The 20,506-nt window shown below is 48.2% G+C and overlaps 1 protein-coding gene across 20 annotated transcripts in view; it reads right to left on the bottom strand.

The window, feature by feature from the left end:
• Positions 1-4,830: 4,830 nt before the first annotated feature.
• The window catches only part of MCPH1 (microcephalin 1), a 232,568-nt gene continuing 216,892 nt past the window's right edge, over positions 4,831-20,506 (bottom strand). For 15 of the 20 annotated variants that reach the window (XM_081521367.1, XM_081521358.1, XM_081521359.1 and 12 more), the window contains 2 exons: positions 17,475-17,712; positions 4,831-5,150 (listed from right to left, as the gene is read on the bottom strand). In XM_081521367.1, coding sequence (XP_081377493.1) covers positions 5,098-5,150; positions 17,475-17,712 — 291 coding nt within the window. In that variant the 3' untranslated portion in view covers positions 4,831-5,097. Of the gene's footprint in view, positions 6,121-17,474; positions 17,713-20,506 lie in introns of all 20 variants that reach the window. The other 5 variants (XM_081521364.1, XM_081521362.1, XM_081521363.1 and 2 more) reach the window with 1 other exon arrangement.

The raw sequence follows: 20,506 nt of genomic DNA, 5'->3' as shown, positions 1-20,506 counted from the left end.
AACAACAATAAAACAGTGAATTAACAGCGTTGTGATGGTTTAAGGTGGACAGTGAAGGTACTCAGTCATGCATATACGTGTATCCATTCTCCCCCAAACTCCCTTCCCATCCAGGCTGCCATGTAACACTGAGCAGCGTGCCCTGCGCCATGCAGTACATCCTTGTTCACTGTCCATTTTAAATAAAGCAGAGTATATGTGTCAGTCCCAAACTCCCTAACTATCCTCTCCCCATATTCTTCCCCTGGGGAGCTGCAAGTCTGTTCTCTGAGTCTGTGAGTCTGTGAATAAATTTATTTGTATCACTTCTTTTTAGATTCCACATATAAGGGATGTCATACACTATTTCTGCTTTGTCTGACTTCCCCCAGTATGACAATTTCTAGGTCCATCCACGAGTAAACACTTTAAAAGCGGATCCTTACCCATCCATCGGACATTCTCTGAGCTGCACCGGTAAACCTGACGGGCGGGCAGTTCTGGGCAGGGACTCCGTGTTCTGCCTGCAGTCCTTCCATCCACTGCTTTAGGTGCCTCCCTTCTCTGGAAGTTATGTGATCTCCGAAGAGCAGAGTATCCACAGACAATGATAGAAGCCCCACAGTCCCCAGTGTACAATTGCCAAATCCCAAAGCACTGAAACAGAGGTTTTTTGAATTAGGGGCAAAAATCTGATCTGAGGGTCTGCGAGACGACCAGTAGTTTTGCGTGCCCCACTCCGCGGGGTTTGTGTCGTGGGAGAAACGTAAGACTGTGGCCTCCAAGTGCTCGGGGGTGGGGGTCACAGGCACCACAGTGCTGGCTGGCAGGCGAGTCCTCGGGGTGGGGTCCGACTCTGGTGGGCGCAGAGAGCAGGGAATCTGTTGGGAACAACTTGTGCGAACAGCAAAGAGGGCAGGAAGCAGGATCCCACGAGGAGAGCTTGCAACGCAGCTGAGAGGATGAGGGGCGGGCAGAGAGAGCCTCAAGCTGCAGCTGGAGACGGGGGCTCCTGGAGACCGAGAGGTTTTATCAGGAGCAGCAGCCAGGTCCCCGATGCCCGCTGGGCACTGACCACCCAGGAAGGGTGTGGCCTTAGTGTGAAAGCTGAGGTGGGTCTTTAAGGTGCTACCAGCAGTTAGCTATTCATTCCAGCTGAACAGAAGATTCTTTCTTAAAGGTGATATCTGAGAGGCACAGCTCCAAGGTTGCCATTTTTATTTTAATAACTTTGGTGGTGGTTTAGTCGCTAAGTTGTGTCCGACTCTTTCTAACCACTTGATTATAGCCTACCAGGCTCCTCCGTCCATGGGGTTCTCCAGGCAAGAATACTGGAGGGGGTTGCCATTTCCTTCTCCAGGGGATCTTCCCCACCCAGGAATCGAACCTGGGTCTTCTGCATTGCAGGCAGATTCTTTAACAACTGAGCCAATAACTTTATTGAGGTATAATTCATGCTCTGTAAAACTTACCACGGAAAGTGTACTGTTCAATGATATTAGTAAATGGATACAGTTGTATGACCAAAATCAGTCGAGTTTTAGAATATTCCTATCACCCCCAAATGTTTGCTGTCTATTCCCATTTCTACCCGCAGAGGCAGGAAACCACTGATCTGTTTTCTGTCTCTATAGTTCTGCCTCCTCTAGAAGTGTTACCTAAGTGGAATCACTCAGCATGTAGTCTCTGGAGTCTGGCTTCCTTCTCCTTCCACGTTCTTGGGGATGGTTCACGTTGCTGCCTCTGTCACTTGCTGGTTTTTATTGCCGAGTAGCGATCTGCGGTATGGCTATAGCAGGTTTTGTTTACCCATTTTTCAGTTGATGGATTGCTCCTAGCTCTTGGCTGGTGTGCATAATGTTGCTATGAACATTTGTGTGCAAGTCCTTTTGCAGCCACATTTTCAGTTCTCTCGGGTACACACCCAGGAGTAAAGTTGCTGGATTTCACGGTAAGTGTATGTTTAGTTTTGAAAGGAAACTGCTGAATGACACAGCCACACCAGCGGTGCATGAGTCCTGGGCTCTGCACCTGCTGGTCACCTCTTGTGCTGTCAGAATTTTTGGCTGCAACTGTTCCTGACGGTGCGTGGCGGCATCCCCGTGTGCTTTTACTTTGCATCTAATGACCAGTGATGTCGAGCATCACGTACTTAGTCATTTCTATATGTTCTGTGTGAAATGTCTTTTGGCCAGTCTTCTTGTTAATGAATAGAAATTCTTTTTTGTTTTTAATTTATCTATTTTTAATTGAAGGATGATTGTTTTACAGTATTGGTTTGATTTCTGCCACTGAATAGAAGTTGTTTATGTAGTCTGGACACTGTTTCTTCATCAGATATATGTTTTGGAATATTTTGCCTAGTCTGTGACTGTCTTTTAATTTCCTAAATGGTATCTTTCAAACAGCAAAACTTGTACCTCTGACAAGGTCCGTTCATTTTTTTATGAATTGTGCCCTCAGTGTCACACATGGGAAATCCCTGCTAACCTTTCAGAACAATTGCCTGCTGTGTTTTCTTCTAGACATTTTACAGTCTTAGGTTAGAGGTTCTCAGCTGGGAAGTTTTGCTCTCCAGGGCACATGTGGGGGTACCTGAAGACGGTCTGGACGGTCACAGCCGGTAGAGTGGGCCAATGGCATCTAACAGACAGAGGCCAGAGATGTGGCTCTGCGTACTGCAGTGCCCAGGACAGCCTTAGAGCACAGAATCATCCCATCGGAAATGCTGACAAACCCTGAGTCAGTTCTGGCCCGTCTGGGTTCATTGTGTGTGATGTGAGGAGGGGATCTATGTACACTTTCTTTTTGCATGTGAGGTAACGATATAACTTTTTTTTTTAACCTTACTGCATTGAATTGCCTTGGCGCCTTTGTTGAAATCAAGTGACCATAAATATGAAGATTCATACCTAGATTCTCTAGTTGCTTCCTTTGATTTGCAGTAAGTTCTTTATGCCAGTAAGTTCTGAAATCAGGTAGTGTAAATCCCCTAACTTTGTTCTTTTTCTAAAAAAATTACTTCCTTCTTTGCATTTTCATATACATTTTAGCATTAGCTTTTCAAATTCTGTTAAAAAAAACAAACAAACTGGCATTTTGATGATTACATTATATAAATCAATTTTGAGGAAAATAGCCCTCTTATGAACAGTCTCTCAATCCATCTTGGTATATCTAATTACTTGGATCTTTAATTTCTTCCAGAAATGTTTTTGTAGGTTTCAGTATAAAGATCTTACAGTTTTCTGGTTAAATTTATTCCTAGTTTATTTTTAGGTGATATTGTAAATGGAGTTGTATTCTTAATTCCATTTTTGAATTGTTTACTGATAATATAGATTTGGTATTCTGTAGTCTTGCTAAACATGCTTATTTTTTTTGATTCCTTATTGTTTTCTACTATAGTATATGTGATCTGATATAGTTTTACTGCATTTCCAGTCTGTATGACTTTAATCCCTTTTCTGGCTTCCTTCTCTCAGTAGAATCTCTGATACAATGTTGAATAGAAGTGGTGAGAGCCACATACCTTTCAAAATTTAAAAAAATTCAGAATTCTGAGACACTTTTAGTCCTATGCGTTTGGGTAAGGGGTTGCAATCTTGTAGAAACTAACTTTTAGGATTGCTGGGCAGATTAAACAAGATACCATATACAAAATGCTTAGTGGAAATCCTGGCAGACAAGTGACCTCCTAAGAGACAGCTTTTAGAAAGCGAATCCTAAGTGGCTACTGGCAGGCAGCATCAGGGACCAGGACTCCGCTGTTAGGATGCAGGCCTGGGTGGACACGTTGTCTGGGCGGCACCCTGTGGTCCCACGGCCGGAGGATGAAGTGCTCTGTGGCTTGTCCCCGCCGGGAGTCGGCACATTTTTGGTCAGCTGCCAGGAACTGCTGGTGTCAGGGGAGCCCTGCCAAAGTATTGAACCTGAGCCCCAAAGTAGCCAAGCCCGGATGTAGTGGATGACATCGTGAAACAGGGCGTACATGTTGGGAGGAAGGACCCAGGCCTGCCGGGCGGTGCTGAGGCTCAAGGTTGCTGGGCAGTGGTGGTAAGAGGGGCTTGGGGCATATGCTATGTTTACACCAAGAGAAAACGCTTCCTTATTTCCATGTGCGTCGTTGCTGCCTTTCTCTAAGGATTATTCTAGAAGTAGATCCCTTGTATTTGCTGAGACTTGATATTTATTTGGGGCTTCCCAGGTGGTGCTAGTGGTAAAGAACCCACTTGCCAAAGCAGGAGACATAAGAGACGTGGTTTCGAACCCTGGGTCAGGAAGATTCTCCTGGAGAAGGGAATGGCAACCCACTCCAGTACTCTTGCCTGGAGAATCCCCATGGGCAGAGGAGCCCGAGGGGGCTACAGTCCATAGGGTCGCTCAGAGCGACTTAGCATGCATGTACACGACATTTATTTGAGGTAGAAATCGCAGCTGAGATGAGTAACATAAGGGAACAGAATCATGAGGGCCTCTTAGCAGCACCTGCAGCCTTGCTGGGTTGAGCGTTTCTCTCCTAGAGAAGCTGAGCGGCCAGCGTGTGTAGGATTCATCCTGAATCCCCATTTCCTCCAGGGGACAGCGGGCATCCTGGAGGCCAGTGGAGACCCTGGTCTGTGGTGGGTGGTGCTCTCCTCACCAGAAACTAAGCTCGCAGAAGCCAGGGCTACGTCCATGGTGCTAATAAACATTAATTACAGCTTCTGACACCTGTCCTCATTACTTTGAAAAGAATCTCAGGGACCTACGGTGTAACTGTGGTAACGGACCAGCATCCTTGATACCTAGCAGATGATAACCAAGAAACTCGGGGTGGGGGGGGTTCTTTGTTCTCAGTAATAAACAGAATTTAAATTCCACCCTTTATTTAACAGTATACTGCTTCAATGACAAGTTCTGGGACTTAACTATGATCATCTCTGGGACACACAGACTGGGTTTATATAGAAAAGGCCCAACAGGGGAGGGTCAGTACTTCTCTGAGACACAGACTCAGACATCAGAAAGCCACACGAAGGCACGTCTTCATACACAGCACACACGCACTAACGTGACGATATACGAAGGCATCCTTTCTGTGGCCGAGGACGACCGGTGGGCTGCGAGGTGTCTTCATCACGGCAGCAGGTGGTTCTCAGAGGCACAGACCTTGTGCTGACTGATTGAATCTAGAGGGAGAGAAGCAGTTAGCACTGGTAATGGCCCACATACAGTAAGACAAAAATCTTATCACAGTAGTAGTGTTAGTCGCTCAGTCGTGGCCGACTCTTGGCGACCCCATGGGCTGTAGCCCTCCAGGCTCCTCAGTCCATGGTCTTCTCCAGGCAAGGATACTGGAGTGGGTGGCCATTTCCTCTTCCAGCCTTATCATAGATACATGAAACGTATTTAAAATCTTTGGTGGTGCTGGGATGCATGGTCCACACGTCTGTGTGTCCATAATGGCACATGTGCCTATTCAAAGTGAAGCAGAATAACATAGAGTGAAATGAAGAATCCAGCTCCCCAGCTGCACCAGCCACATTTCAAATGCTCGGAATCCACGTCTTCTTAGACGCAGCACACTTGGACGTGCCCTTCAAGGCAGAACATTCCAGTGGACAGTCCATGACACGGGAGACTCAAATTCTCATCTTGCTATGGCAAGTACTCCCTGGTACAGGGCAGAGCATAACTAACTGTTTTTTGAGAACCACAGGACGTGCCCTGGCCCGGGACCAGCCCCAGGCGCAGGAGAGGGGGCCTGCAGCCGGCTCCAGCAGCCCTGTGCTCTCAGCACTGGAGAGCTGACTGCCCACAACCCTTCTTCTGCTGTTAGAATGAGAGGCGTGCAGTGGGCGGTCAGCGCTGACTGACTGACAAAGTTAACTTATTGACTGCAACATTATCTAGTGGGTGAACAACTGTGTCTGAAGGACTTTAAGAGGTCAGGATGATGAACAACAGAACATGGAAAGCTGTGACGGTTTTGAGATACAAAGCAGAAAAAATGGGTTTATTTTATGACGAAAAGAAAAACAAAACAAAAAACAGAAGGAAAAAACAGCTCATCTTAGTTGTAGCTCAAGGCAGTGCCCAGGAATTTAATCACAGCCCTCCAGGATGAGCACACGTCTGCACAGGTGGTCTGAGCTGGAACTGAATTGCAGAAGGGAGGATCATTAATATTTGTTAATATTTAATATTAAAATATTTAATATTTGTTATATAGATCATACACATTATATAAATGTAATTAACATATACAGTGGCACTCTAACAATTCTCATTGATACCATGCATACCACTTCGTCCTCTCCACAATACAGTTTGGGATTATTATGACGTATTTTAATGTTAGCCCTTTACTCATGATACGTATTGCATATACTTTCTCTCAGTTTGTTACTTGCCCTTTAACTTTTCTTATAGAAGTTTTTACTTATATATTCAAATGATACCAGTCTTTTATTGCATCTGGACTTTGAATCACAGGTAGAAGGCTTCCCTAGACTTGGTTATACAATAATCCAGGCATATTTTCTTCCAGGTTGTAAAAACCCCATTGATTCCATTTTTTACATTGATTTCTGACAGGATGTCATTTTTGGGAGCCAGAGAAGACTGCAAATAGGATGATGCTATTTCCTACCTAATCTAAAAATCCAGTATATAATTAGCACAGAATAGATAAATAGATCAGTGGACAAGAACAAAATCCAGAAACTGACCCATGCATGTGTGGGAGTTTAAGAGATGATTAAAGGTGGCATTATAAACCAATGAAGGGAATTTCCTGACAGTCCAGTGGTTAGGACTCCACGCTTTCCTGCTCGGGGAACTAAGATCCCACATGCAAAAGAAAAAAAAAAAAATCAGTGGAGAATGATGAGTTATTAAAGAGATGAGATGATTCCTTATATCCCACAATAAATACAGATGGATTAATGCTCTAAACATTAAAGACTATGAGAGCATTAATAGAGACAGGAGACTAGGTTAAAGCTCAGGGTAGGGAAAGCCTTCCAAGTGAAACTGCAGTTTAGGTGCTGTGGAGGAACAGAGGTATTTGAGTCCATCCAGAATAATAATTAAAAAGTAAAACCCACAGAAAACACCATATAAATAAAGAGACGAATTGAGAAGATTTTATATTTATCACAAAAGGTTAGAGTTCATATTAAACAGTCGGTGTAAAGCAACGTGGAAGAGAGAAACAGCCTGACGTAAAAACAGGCAGGGGACAAGAACAGCAGTTCAGGAGCTGCGAGTCCCCGCTAGGTGCTCACGAGGGACTTAGTAATTAGCACACACATTAAGTAACAGGTCACCAGAGAGTGAGAACATGGTTAGTCTGGGACTGGTGAGGGTGTGGGATACAGGAATATCAAAGTACTGTTAGAGTGCAACCTAGCGAAGCTGTATGCATCAAAATTTAAAGGACACACACCCCAGGGGTCAGTAATTCCCCGTCTATGAATCTATTTTACAAAAATACTGCTGTCTGGGATTGGGCTAATTAGAGCTTAAGATGGTCTCTTAAAATTGAATTCGAATCACTCCAACTAGAACACGCAAACACAGAGTTTAAAATAGCAGAAATAGCAGAAATAACCCCAAATATCAAATCGTGAGGAGTGTATAAATTAATAACAGCACCTCTGATGGCTAAAAAGCATGAAGCAATTGCATCAAAATGGAAGGATCTCCTAGACCCAGAGTTGGATAAAAGCTCATGAATGTGTGCTTCTCCATTTAGGGAGAACAAACCTTCAATGTATATGTTTATATACATTTATTTCTATGTAAATATATGTTAAACCTGAAAGAGACAGCTTTGTCTGTAGTGCAGCTACCTTAGGGAAGGGTAGTTGGACTTGGGGATTCTATGTGTTTCTCTGCTGTGATTTCCTTGACCATGAAATCAAGTGTCACTCTATGTATCTGTCCATCTATTGTGGCGGGGAAAAAAATACTGGCTGGAGAAGGATCCAGTTTTAAATTCAGATAAAACAGAAGCCACAAGAAAGTCTGTGGCTAACCCCTCTGCCCTCTGGGATGGTGCTGCCGGAGGGGTTCACCGCTGGGCCCCCACGGGTGCGCTGGAGGAGCGGCCGAGCGCCAGGCCAGCCACGTCCAGGGGGCGCCTCCTGGCTCCACGTTCCTGACTATAAACACACATGCGGAGTGGGATTTCTGTCCAAGTTCATTTGGCATGCGAAGACGGCCACGTCCCCAAATTCCAATGTCGGGTCAGATGTATGATCGTCAAACACCCCATAAAACGTGACCACAAGACAGATGTAAGCGCAGTGCCAGTCCCAGCCAGCCGAGGGAGACAGATTGTACACGAGCGGCTCCCATGAAGGTGCAATTGGAAAGAAAGAAACCCGGGTTTTGTTTGTTTGTTTTTAGCAGAGCTACCTCGCAGGTCTTGGCACACGTTATCTGCACACGTTCAAGTTCACTGGCTGTGCTTCTGTGTGGTTGTGTGGTCGGGATGTTGAATCAACATGCCACCAACACTTTTTCTTTTCTTTAATGGTGGGACGGATAAGTCACTTTATTGAACTAAGACTCCGGTTGCCAACAGCCAGATGTGGTCCTATGTGTAGAGTTCGAGGACCTCAGGGCCCTGCTGGGAGCTTTATCTTGACAAAATGAGCTGCGAATTTAGGGCTGGGAAACAGCAGTGTCTGTGCAGCTGGGTATCTTGCATAAGGGGTCAGCTCTTGACTCTGCAGGGCTTCCCTGGTGGCTCAGATGGTAAAGAATCTGCCTGCAATACAGGAGACGTGGGTTCAATCCCTGGGTTGGGAAAAATCCCCTGGAGAAGGGAATGGCAACACATTGCAGTATTCTTGCCTGGAGAATCCCACTGACAGAGGAGCCTGGCAGGCTGTAGTCCATGGGGTCGCAGAGTTCAATACAACTGACTGACTAACACTTCATGAGATCCTTTCTTCTCTCTGGGGTGCAGAGCGAGGGTCCCCGACGGGTGCTAAATGTCGCCAAGTCGTTTCTGATGCTGAGCCCCGGCCCGCGCGTCTCTCTGGACCCACACCAAGCATCTCTCCCCCTCTACACGCCATTTCCTCTTCTGAACAAGCCAGGCCCTTCTCCGCTTCCCCATGGATCCTGGGTTCCAGGCCCTCACGTTCTCCCGGGTGCTCAGAATCCAAGTCTAGCGCTCACCTTCCACTCTTCTGTGTCCTCACACAGCACAGCGTCCAACCTGCCAACGGTGCAGTTTGACTCAGCACTTTTATTTAACATCTGACAGCTTCACATCACCTCCATCACTATTACCCTGGTCCTAACCACCATCACTGATCACCTGAATCTCTGTAAGAGCCTAAGGTCACTCTCTGCTTCTCTTTAAAAATACGTCTCAGAGCCCATTTCCCTTTCTTAAACTCCTCTGGTGACTTCTGCTCATTCTTAGAACAAAAACCACACAGCTGAGCGCTGTCCGTGTGGCCTGTGGGCTCTGCCACCTCCTCCCCGTCATCCCCTGGACCCACTGCCTCTGCCCACCTCTCACCCTTGACCCTAACTGTTCCCTTAGCGCCACACAAGCCCATCGGCCTCGGCGAGCAGCCCAGCTCACTGTCTCTCTCCACATTTACAACCTGTTTCCTTCATACTATTTATCACCACCAGGGTTTTAGAAAATGTCGTCTGTCGTCTTTAGAGTGTAAGCCCCCAAAGAGCAACGGCCGTATCCGCCTTGTCACCTGCTCTTCCAGGGGTGCCAAGAACATGCTTGGCACACGGAAGATGCTCAACAAACACAAACTGGGTGAGTATCTGAAGGAAACAGCCTAACCTAGCAGGTCTCAGTCTTTATTTCTGCTCTGATATTGGGCTAGAGACGTTCACATATCTGATACTTAACCAAGGGTACAGTATGAATTTGTGCTGTCTTAGACAAGACTGTATAGTTTATTCCTACCATGCCAACTTTTCCCTTCCACCCAAGATATGTGAGTGAAAAGATATCACAGGGCTAGCCTTGAGTTCACTATTTTTTCTGTTACATTTTATATTTATTCCTGGGCATGGAAATGCTAATGATTTTAGTAGGTGGATCTTAAGAATCTTGCTGAATTGGTTATAACCATTTGTTGACTCTCTTCAATTTTCCTATTCCTACTTTCCTACTGTATCACAGGCAAATATGTTGTACATTTTTTTATAGATACTCTTAATCGTTTAGGAAAGTTCTCTTATTCCTAATTGTTGTTGTTATTGATTTTAATCATGAGTGGGTATAGGATTTTCTCTAATGCTTTTCAACGTCTGCTGAAAACAATCAATGGACTAGAAGACAAGATTTCATGATATTTGTTTCTACATTCTTCAGCTAAACCTTACCTGATTATATGTTTCTTAACATACTGCTAAATTTAATTTGCTAATATTTCATTTTGGATTTTTATATCTATATTCACAAATGAGCTTGGGCTAGTCTTGTAAAATGAGATGAAATAGCTTCTCTCTTCTTTTTTTCCTACAGTCATTTGAGATGTTTGGTAAAACTTCTGTTAAGACTATCTAGGGGGACGTGGTAATGATTTTTTTGTGATGAGACAGACATAGGCCGCAAGTTGCCATTTAAGCCAGTTTAAGTACGCAGCTCAGCGGCATTAAGCACCTTCACAAAACTTAAGTGGTGCCACCACGACCAGTGCCTGTGTCCAGACGTTTCTTACAATCCCAAACATAATCTCTGCGCTCATTGAACAGTAACTCCCCATTCCTTTCCCCCTCCTTCCAGGCTGAATTAACCTCTGTATTTCTGTCCCTATGAATTGGCTTATCCTTAGGTAACTCATAAAAGTGGCATTATGTGGCATCTGTCTTTTTGTGACTGGCTTATTTCACTTGAACGCAGTGTCTTCAAGGTCCATTTGTGTTGCTGCAGGTTTCAGAAGAGCCTTCCTTTTTAGGGCCAAATAATATTCTGTTGTTTGTCTAGATCACATCTTGTTATCCATTCATCTGTCCGTGGATGCTTGGTTGTGTCCACCTTTTGGCTGTTGTGAATAATGCTGAGTGTCATCAGCGGGCTGGGTTTCTCCCGAGGCCTTGCCCTTCTCTGTCCTCACGTGGCCTTTCCTCTGTGCACACCCCTGGTGTCTCTTCACCTTCTTATAAGGTCACTGATCCAGGTGGATTCGGGCCCAACTTACGACCTCCTTCCACTTTAATCACCCCTTTGCAGGCCCCGTCTCCACACACAGACACAGCCTTGGGTGCTGGGGATCAGGACTCAACGCATGACTTTGAGGGGACACAGTTCAGTCCATACGCGAGTGAGGTCCATCACTTGGGCAGTTAGTGGTGAACATCATAAAACCTAACATCTAACAACAACAAAACTGCAGGCTGTGAGCTACAGGCAGAAACAGGCTGAACTACAGGCAGTGTCACATTAGGAGACTGAGCTGTGAAGTTTTGTTTGCTCTTTAAGCCCCAGCCCCTCGAAGATAGAGGGTGAGCCCTCACCCCTGAGTGGGGGGGCGTGTGGAGTTTGCTGTCATGCACAGGACAGCCTCGTGAACCTGGCTGCCCTGGCGCGCAGCACCAGCAGGGAGAGGCCAGCCTGACTTCCCACACGGGAGCGACACTTCTGGTGACAGACGCAGAGATGCTCCCGTTCACAGTGCTTCCTACTCTGAGCCGAACACATAGCTGGTGATTAGGCATGGTATATAAAGTATGGTCTACCTTTTCTGCCTTTTTTCTTTTTGAAAGTGAGGCTTGAGGACTGTGCCTTGGCTGGAAAGGTACAGAGAAGGGTCTTCTCTTTCCTAGTTTGTCCACTTGCCTTTAACATGCTTTTTAACCTTCACATCACGGACAACGTTCACATCCAGTGATGGGTGTTCAGTTGGTGTAAATGTCATAAAGGGGCTGGCGGGTGGGGGTGGGCAGTGAGACAGTTTAGGAAATTTCAGAGATGATCATCTAGGACTACTGGTTGAGCAATGAATATCATCAAAGGGAGAGCTTAGAAATGCACTTTCTGAGCACACTCTTTCTGTATCTTTCCAAGGCTAATGCTTAAATTTTCATAATTGATGTTTATTTACTTGTAATTTATATTTAGTTTATTACTGCTAATAATTTAAGGTATTGTAAACTGCAGCTAATAGTTAATTAAAAAAAAAAAAACAACTAACTAATATATTTTTAAAAAGCCTAAGACACATGAGATGTAGAAATGATAAAGTTTCATGAACCGTTTTTAGTTCTCACTCATTTCTATCCTGGTAGATTTCATGCATTTGGAGACCAACTCAGAACAGAGAGAATCCATCTTAGGGTCTGAAATTGCACCTTAACCTTCTGCAGTGCTTTCTGCACGGTGGCCCAGCTCAGGGTCCCCAAGTTGGGGAGTAGGCACGGGCAGGCCTGCCTCCTTGCTCCTTACCTCGCCTTTCTGCCCCCACCTCTCCATGTCTGGTTCTTTATCTGTGCAGTGGAGACATGGCCTGAGATGCTCCTAGGACCCCTGATGGACTCGACGTGATCAGCAAACCCTCGGTCCAGGGCTGTAACAAACGCCCCGTCCAGAGCATGCAGCTCTGGGCTGCTCTCTGCTGGGTCCTCTGGTGGGGGCGGGAATCCCGCCAGCACGTACAAGGCCCGCACACTATTAGGGACCTTTTTCCTGAAAACACTGACATGGGGAGACGTTCAAATCAAATGCTGTTTTATAAGTTATAAGGAAATCACGCCGAGGCGAGACTTTTTTTTTTGGCAAGGCTGTTGAGATTATTACATTATGTTCCCACAACAGCATAAAATGTATGTTTTATCACTTGAACGTAGCCAAGACTGGAAAGGGCGCTTGAGACTGGAAATGTCTTATGAGAAAGGCCAAGATCAATCTGATAAGACCGGTGGGGATAAAAGGAGGGAAAAATGGTCACAGCTCAGGCCACTGACCCTCGATGGATGCCCCGTGTCCCCTGCCAGCCCCCACGCCAGCGGGGACCCCAGACCTGTTGCTTCTTGATCCGTAAGATGGGAACGGTGCTCTGTGGGGGTGCGGGGAGCCTAACTCCTGGGAAGTGCTTCAGAATGTAACAGGTCGTACCAAGATCAGGTAGAGGTAACTTTCTGCCTCCTGGTGCCAGGAATCTGAGTTCTGTCTTCCTGTTTATTTTCATACGTATTCAAGCTCCGCAGAAATCCCCACTCCCCCTCTGGCTGAATGATTCATCAAGAATTTTGGCCCAAGCGTGCTGTTTCAGGGAAAGCGGGCTCTGGGGAACGGCTCGGGAACAGTCAGGACCGGTCCAGTGGCCTCGTCAGAAGGCGGCTCAGCCGATGTGAACTTCTGCTCAGAGCAAGTGACTAAGTCATGGCTTAGGTTTCACGTGTGGAGCCCGAGGTGGAGATGGCTTAAGTTCACGCTGTTCTAGGCCAGCAATACCAGGCGGCGGAAGGATGGTGTGACAGTTTTTTTTTTTTAGAAGACATTGGGTCATTGTTTCTGAGATACAATGAAGGGATAAAAGGCCTGTCTGACGGCTCACTGTGCTTGGATGTCAGAGGTCATGGCGAAAGTGCCCGCCTTCCCTCTGCTGAGAGGGTGATGCCAATGGCCCCCATCCCTCTTACTTGCCCAGCACATGCGCCTCTACTGTTCAGTGCTGGTTAGTTGCTCCGTCTTGTCTGATACCTCGCGGCTCCATGGACTGCAGCCCGCCAGGCTCCCCTGTCCGTGGGATTTCCCAGGTAAGAATACTGGAGCCGGTTGCCATTTCCTTCTCCAGAGGATCTTGCAGACCTGGGGATCAAACCCGTGTCTCCTGCGTTGGCAGGGGGATTCTATACTATCTGAGTCACTAAGAAAGTCTTTGACTCTATTAGGTCTGCAAAAACAAAGAGCCCATAGAATATAGGAATAAAGGCAAGGTACTGAAAAAAACCTTAGAATCTTTGCTTTGGAAGCTAAATTACAAGTCTGAAAAGCTGCTTTCAAGATTTTAAAAGCAATTTGAATAAAATAATGAAGTCTCAGGGATTCTAGCTCACACAGCATCTGATAGTCTACTTGGAACAAATTTAGTTGGTAAAATTTGAGTCTTCTTTTCATAATTTATCACAAAATGACATTTAAGTTGGTGCTTTAACATGGTTTTAATGTTAATTTCACAACATTTTGAGAATAGTATTCTCTGTAAGTGTTTCTGGTGAAAGCTAACGGGAAGGAGAACAGTCTTCAAAAGAGAAGACACTTCTCTATCAAAGGAGCAGGAATGACTTTTCTACGTGTTGGTGAGTCTTGGGGCCCCACGACCCTGGACACTGCCCCCTGCAGAGGGAGGGAGTCTGCACACCTGTGTTGTCTCCTCTGATCATCCTGTTTATTACTCTGTCATGTACAGAAGTAACTAAACTAGGTCCAGAAAGAATCAGGTGACTTGTACCTGGTCAGAGAATAAAGAATCAGCCTTCAATGCAGGAGACCCTGGTTCGATCTCTGGGTCGGGAAGATCCCCTGGAGGAGAGCATAACAACCCACTCCAGGAGTCTTGCCTGGGAAATCCCACGGACAGAGGAGTCTGGTGGGCACAGTCCACGGGTTCACAAAGGGTCAGACACAACTGAGCGACTCACACACACAGAGGAGGTGGTGACCTGTGTGTTCTGCAGGTCTGTGCATATGTGGAGAGACATAAAAATGAAATCTCCTTCACCTGCACAAAGCTGGAGCTCCACTCAGAGGGAGCTGCATACACACTAACAGAATACATATTTTTCAAGTATGTAACACTCTTACGACGAGGCTGTGGAGACAGCCAAAGGACCCGGTGCAGACTAGGCAGCGGGACAGATGTTATGGGTGAGGATTTCAGCACGCGGACAGCCAAGGATTCCAGGACACACAATACCCGGATGTTGCCAAGGGCACACGTAGACGGTGTGAGCCGTGACAAATCAGAAACAGGACATGAGTTATGGGAGAGGAAAGAAACGAAACGTGGGCCCGCAGCTTCAGCTCTGAAACTCCAAGAATGCCCCAGGGCCCGTAGACATGGCAATCTGGGCTTCAAGCAGGTAGGCGTTTGCCTCCTGAAGACCCACCAGCAGGGGGGCCACGTGGCCAGACCCCTGGGGGAACCGGGCAGGCAGCCGACGTGTGCACAATGTGTGCACAGAAGCGCACCAGCGCCAGGAAGGGGCTGGCCAAGTTCCCCAACCTGGAAATAATAAGAGTGCAGACCAGCCTCTGGCCCCCTGCACGACTACAGGCTTTGGAAAAATTAGCTGTCGATGTGACTGTTGATATCAACCATGTGCACAGTCCTGTTAGCTGAAGGAGACTCCTTTCAAAGCATAGTTCTGGTCTCCAGTTGGTGTCACTTTGATACATGCACTTTTCTAAAAAAAAAAAAACAAAAAACCAAAACCAAAACCTCTGTTTGAGAACATAGGACATTTTGAAGGTTGTATTTTTGGCACGTGGAAAAGAGTAAACAGCCTCTGTTGGCTTCTGGACTGTAGCTACAAGCATAGGTGTTTTGAAGTTAGTTTCCAGGCAAAGGATAAATGACTCTGCACCAGAAAGTGAAAGATTATATATCAAAGGAGGACCATCAGTCATTTACAAGATGTTCATAAACATGGTTATTATAAATGAGTGCCACCGGGACAAACATGGTCTCTGCCAATCTGTTAACCCAGCAGTCCCCAACCTTTTTGGCACCAGGGACCAGTTTCATGGAAGACAATTTTTCCATGGACTGGTGCGGGGGCGGGGTGGGGTGGTGGTTTGGGGATGATTCAAGCACATTACATTTATTGTGCACTTTATTTCTAACCTAATGCTGCCGCTGATCTGACCAACGGGGGTACTGGTCTGTGGCTCAGAGGTTGGACATCCTTGTGTTGAAGGGTAACATCTAGGAAGGGGTGAGAGAAGCCAGGAGTCTGGGGTTTAGAGACAAGGAAAGTGAACAGGAGGAATACTGAGAAAGAAACAGGCAGAGAGGGAGACATCTAAGAAGCCACATGGGCATCTTGGCCAAAAGTGCTGAGATGGGTAATCCAGTGTCATGCGTTGAACCCCCACAAAGCCCACAGGTCGAAGCCCGAACCTCCAGGACTCAGAATGGGACTGTTTTGAAAAATGGCCTTTGAAGAGGTCACTAAATTAAAATGAGGTCATGAGAATGGGCCCCGATCCAGTTGCTGGCCGCCTCAGAAGGAGAGATGGGGACACGAGGGAGAGCCACGTGAAGACACAGGCACAGAAGGCCCCCTGCGAGCAGGGGAGAGAAGCCAGCCTCGCGGACGCCGATCAGACGTCCAGCCTCCAGGACACAGGCAGGGACGGCCCTGGCAAGGAGGGGAGGGAAACCAGCCTCGTGGACGCCGATCAGACGTCCAGCCTCCAGGACACAGGCAGGGACAGCCCCGGCAAGCAGGGGAGGGAAACCAGCCTCGTGGACGCCGATCAGACGTCCAGCCTCCAGGACACAGGCAGGGACAGCCCCGGCAAGCAGGGGAGGGAAGCCAGCCTCGCGGACGCCGATCAGACGTCCAGCCTCCAGGACACAGGCAGGGACAGCCCCGGCAAGCAGCGGAGGGAAGCCAGCCTCGCGGACGCCGATCAGACATCCAGCCTCCAGGACACAGGCAGGGACAGCCCCGGCAAGCAGGGGAGGGAAGCCAGCCTCGTGGACGCCGATCAGACGTCCAGCCTCCAGGACCGAGGACACCTTCTTGCCGTCTCGGCCCCGGGCCTGCGGTCCGGTTACAGCAGCCAGGCCAACACACGGCCATCCACACGCAGTGAAGGAAGGCGTGGAGCTGCACCCCAGTGGACCCCCCCCTCCACTGCGTCACACGCTGCCGGCTGTGCCACCCTGCGCCCCCTCCTCCCGGTGCCCCGGGGCCCCAGAGCCAGGGACAGATGGAGCTCCCGCCACCAGGGTCGGCCTCCAGCTTCACCTGGCACCCCTCTGCCCCCCCAGAATCCCCGGGGGCGTTTGCACAACACAGCGACACTGACGCTGACACACGCATCACATTCACGCCACACCTGCTTTTGGAAATAAAAGCCGAAGGTTGCTTTGCTGTAAAACAGGCCACTGGGAGCACGAGGACAGGCGAGTCCGCGCAGCGGGGCGGCCAGCAGGGGCAGCAGGCCTCCGGCGGAGCTGCCAGGAGCCGGGGTGGCTCGGGGCCAACTGGGCCTTTCACACAAGCTGGGAGGGCAGGTGGCAAAAGTCTAAGAGGACTTCCTTTGTCCCCATGAGCTCACCTGGACAGACAGGTGGTCTTGTGACAGGTGGTAATCACACAACTTTTTTCTTTCTTCCTACAGGCCTCTTAAGGCAGATGCATGTGGGAAGTGCACCAGGCCTGATGCTCTCCCCAACTGTCACCCCCAGGACCGCAGGACAGAGGCTCTGAAGGGACTCCCGGTGGCTCTGACTTCATGAGGTGCCTCCCCCGCTCCCTGCAGAAATCAGCGTGCGGATGCTTACCTAGGATCCATGTTTCCGACAGGTACTTGACCGTCTCCTTCTTCCTTCCTGGGGAGGGTCCGATGAAGATGCTGGCCTGGCGAGGGACCTGCGTGACCCGACCCCCGCACAGCACGACCAGCTCCCCCAGCTTGGCTCTGGGAGGGTTGCTGGCCGGGGAGATGAACATGGTCGGCTGGTCGGCAAACAGGGTTCCCTGGTACTGCCCGGTGGACAACAGGCGTTCCCGGCGGCAGAGCTGTGGAGAGAGACAGGGGCGGGGAGGGGGGTTACTCCAGACCTCTTCATGGTCAAGAACAGGCCGACTGCAACAGAACAGGCTGAGGTTGGGTTGTCTGTCCCTCGACAGGTTCTGAGGATCTAGTGGCGATGACAACATTTATGAGCAGATGACATTTTCTGCGGCAGCAAAAACTCCAAGCAAATTTACAAGCAAAAAACAAAAAAAGTTTAGGCCTTTGATTTATTACACATTCTAAACCAAATTATTAGAAAGCAATCAACTGTTCGGTTGAGCCAGGCGGATGGCCTCTGGGTCCTGAGGGACAGGAGGGGCGTAGAGGCAGGCGGCTCGCCCGCACGAGTGCCCGAATGCCCTCCCGTGGGACCGCATCCTCCGCCCGGCTCAGTGGGTGGATTGAGCCGTGAGCTCCATCCAGCCCGCGCGGGTCAGCAGGAGAGCGCAAACCGGAGTCCTGGCCATGTGCCCACGGGCCAGGTGGGTCATGAGGGCCGTGTCCCGGTGCATGGGGACCAGTGTGGAGACCCAGCGTGGTTCAGAGCAGGGTCCGCAGCCGCCCTTGGCCTGCCCTGATGAGTCAGGGTCGGCAGCTGGCCCCGGGGAGCGGCGGGGAGGCCGCTCTGTTCTAAGACACATGTTGCTAAGTACTGATTAAAGCAAGACTCCTCTATGCGCAGACAGCCCCGGGGAGGTGGTGAGGGTTGGCGATTTCAACCCGTGAATTTCCCTGAGGACAGATCTGTGGCTCAGGGCAACCTTGGGTTTTGACGGGAGGTCTGTGGGAGGAGAGGGAGGTGCCCCTCAGAGGAGAGGGCGCCCAGTGCCCAGAGGACAGGGGGTGGCCAGCGTGGGGCCAGTGCTGCCCTCGAGGCGGGGAGGCGGCAGAGGACACCCTCCTCAGTCTGCCGCTCCAGGAAACCCAAGAAAGAGCTGCTCCTGCACTCGGTTTTCATGCTGCCTTCGTTTTTAGAAAAAGAAGATCCTACTCAAAAAAAAAAGAAAAAGCCTCCACCATCAGTGAAACGAATGTGATAAATTTAAATCCGGCTGTAGAGTCACTCTCTTTTCTTACCCCAACGTTGACTTTTGCCATACGCTTTGATATAAATCATCACATTTTATATCTTCCCTTCGACTCGGGAACTAACAGGGCAAATGACAATTCTACCAGTGTGGTACCTCCATTCACGCCATCAGTTACTGCCAACCTCCCTGGGAGGCAAGGGGGGGCTCCTTTAATTTTGCACATGAAGATACTGAAGCGGAAGATCTGCTTTGGTTAACTGTGAGCTGAGCTGGAGGAGAAAGCTGAAGACCCATAGACTCAGTGAGTCAGGGGCCACGCGGGCCTGCAGCTGGGGATCAAGACCCTCCCTCAAGTGGGATGCGGTCACACGTCGTCAAAGCTCGCTGTAGGAGGTGAGAACTGACACAGCAAAGGAACAAAGTCAGGGCACCTTTCCCGGGCTCTCTGTTGCTCAAATCCACCGTCTTTTCCTCCTGAGCAGGGAGGCGCGGTCGTTTTCTGGGTGCTGACCTCTGCAGGGCTAGGTGTTCAGGGTGGGGGTCCCTTCCCCGCCGGGCGGGGAGGGGGGACTCAGGCTTGGCCCGAGCCAACCTCGGGGACCCTCCTTACAAAGACCTGCGTCACGCCTGGGCTGGAGTCTGGCCAATGGGGCCTGAGGGCGGGCCTGCTGGGGGCGGTTTTTTCCTCACTCACTATAAGAGCAACTTCATCCGGTCGACACAGGACACCCCAGATTCCCAAGGCTGAGAACAGCCAAGTGGGAAGATGGAACGGCGTGGACCTGGGCAATGAGGGCCTCTAAGTCGATAGCCCAACCAAACCAGGCCCTGGCCTTCTGTCCTTTTAATGTCGGGGGAAAACACATCCTAACTTTTGTTTTTTTCTCTCCATATCCTCAGTTTAATGACCACCCCGCCCCCCCAAATTTTTAAGAGGTATTCTGAATTTTAACTGAAGTATAATTGATGTTATATTAGATTCAGGTATGCATAGTGATCTGATATTTTCTTATATTACAAAATGATCACCACGATAGGTCTCATGATTACCATTTGTTATCACACAAAGACAGTACACAGTCTTTGACCATTTTCCCCACACTGTACATTTCATACTCGTGATTCACTTATTTTGCAGCTGGAAGCTTGTACCTCTTTATCCACCCCCCCCCCCCCAACTCACCTCACTCGTTCCCCTCCCACCACAGCTCCCCCTTTAGCAGCCACCAGTTTGTTCCACTGGTTTGTTTTCTATATCTATGCCTGTTACTGTTTCGTTTGTTCATCTGTTGTTTTAGATTCTATACGTGAGTGATATCACATGATATTTCTCTTTCTCTGTATGACTTACTTCACTTAGCATAATACCCCTTAGATCTATCTATGATATTGCAAATGGCAAGATTTTATTTCTCATGACTAATATTCCTTTGTGTGTATACTATATCCCACATCTTTAGCCACTTGTCTGTGGATGCATATGTTGCTTCCATATTATGAGGGTATTATAGATTCTCTTTGGAAAACAAGCCTCTTCTGACTGGTGCCCTGTGATGACCTAAAAGGGTGGGATAGGGGCAGGGTGGGAGGGACGTTCAAGAGCCAGGGGAAATATGTATACCTGCAGCTGATTCGTTTCATTGTACAGCAGAAACTAACACAGCATTGTAAAGTAATTATATTCAATTAAAAAAAAATGATCATAGCACAGTAATAGTATATAACTTTAAATACCTTTTGAGTATCCACCAGTAGTATTAATACA

Source organism: Giraffa tippelskirchi, chromosome 8 (genome assembly GCF_054371585.1).
Source record: "Giraffa tippelskirchi isolate mGirTip1 chromosome 8, T2T-mGirTip1v1.2.pri, whole genome shotgun sequence".
Lineage (NCBI taxonomy): Eukaryota > Metazoa > Chordata > Mammalia > Artiodactyla > Giraffidae > Giraffa > Giraffa tippelskirchi.
The sequence above is the reverse complement of the archived record's forward strand: the minus strand, read 5'-3'. Positions and strand labels throughout refer to the sequence as shown.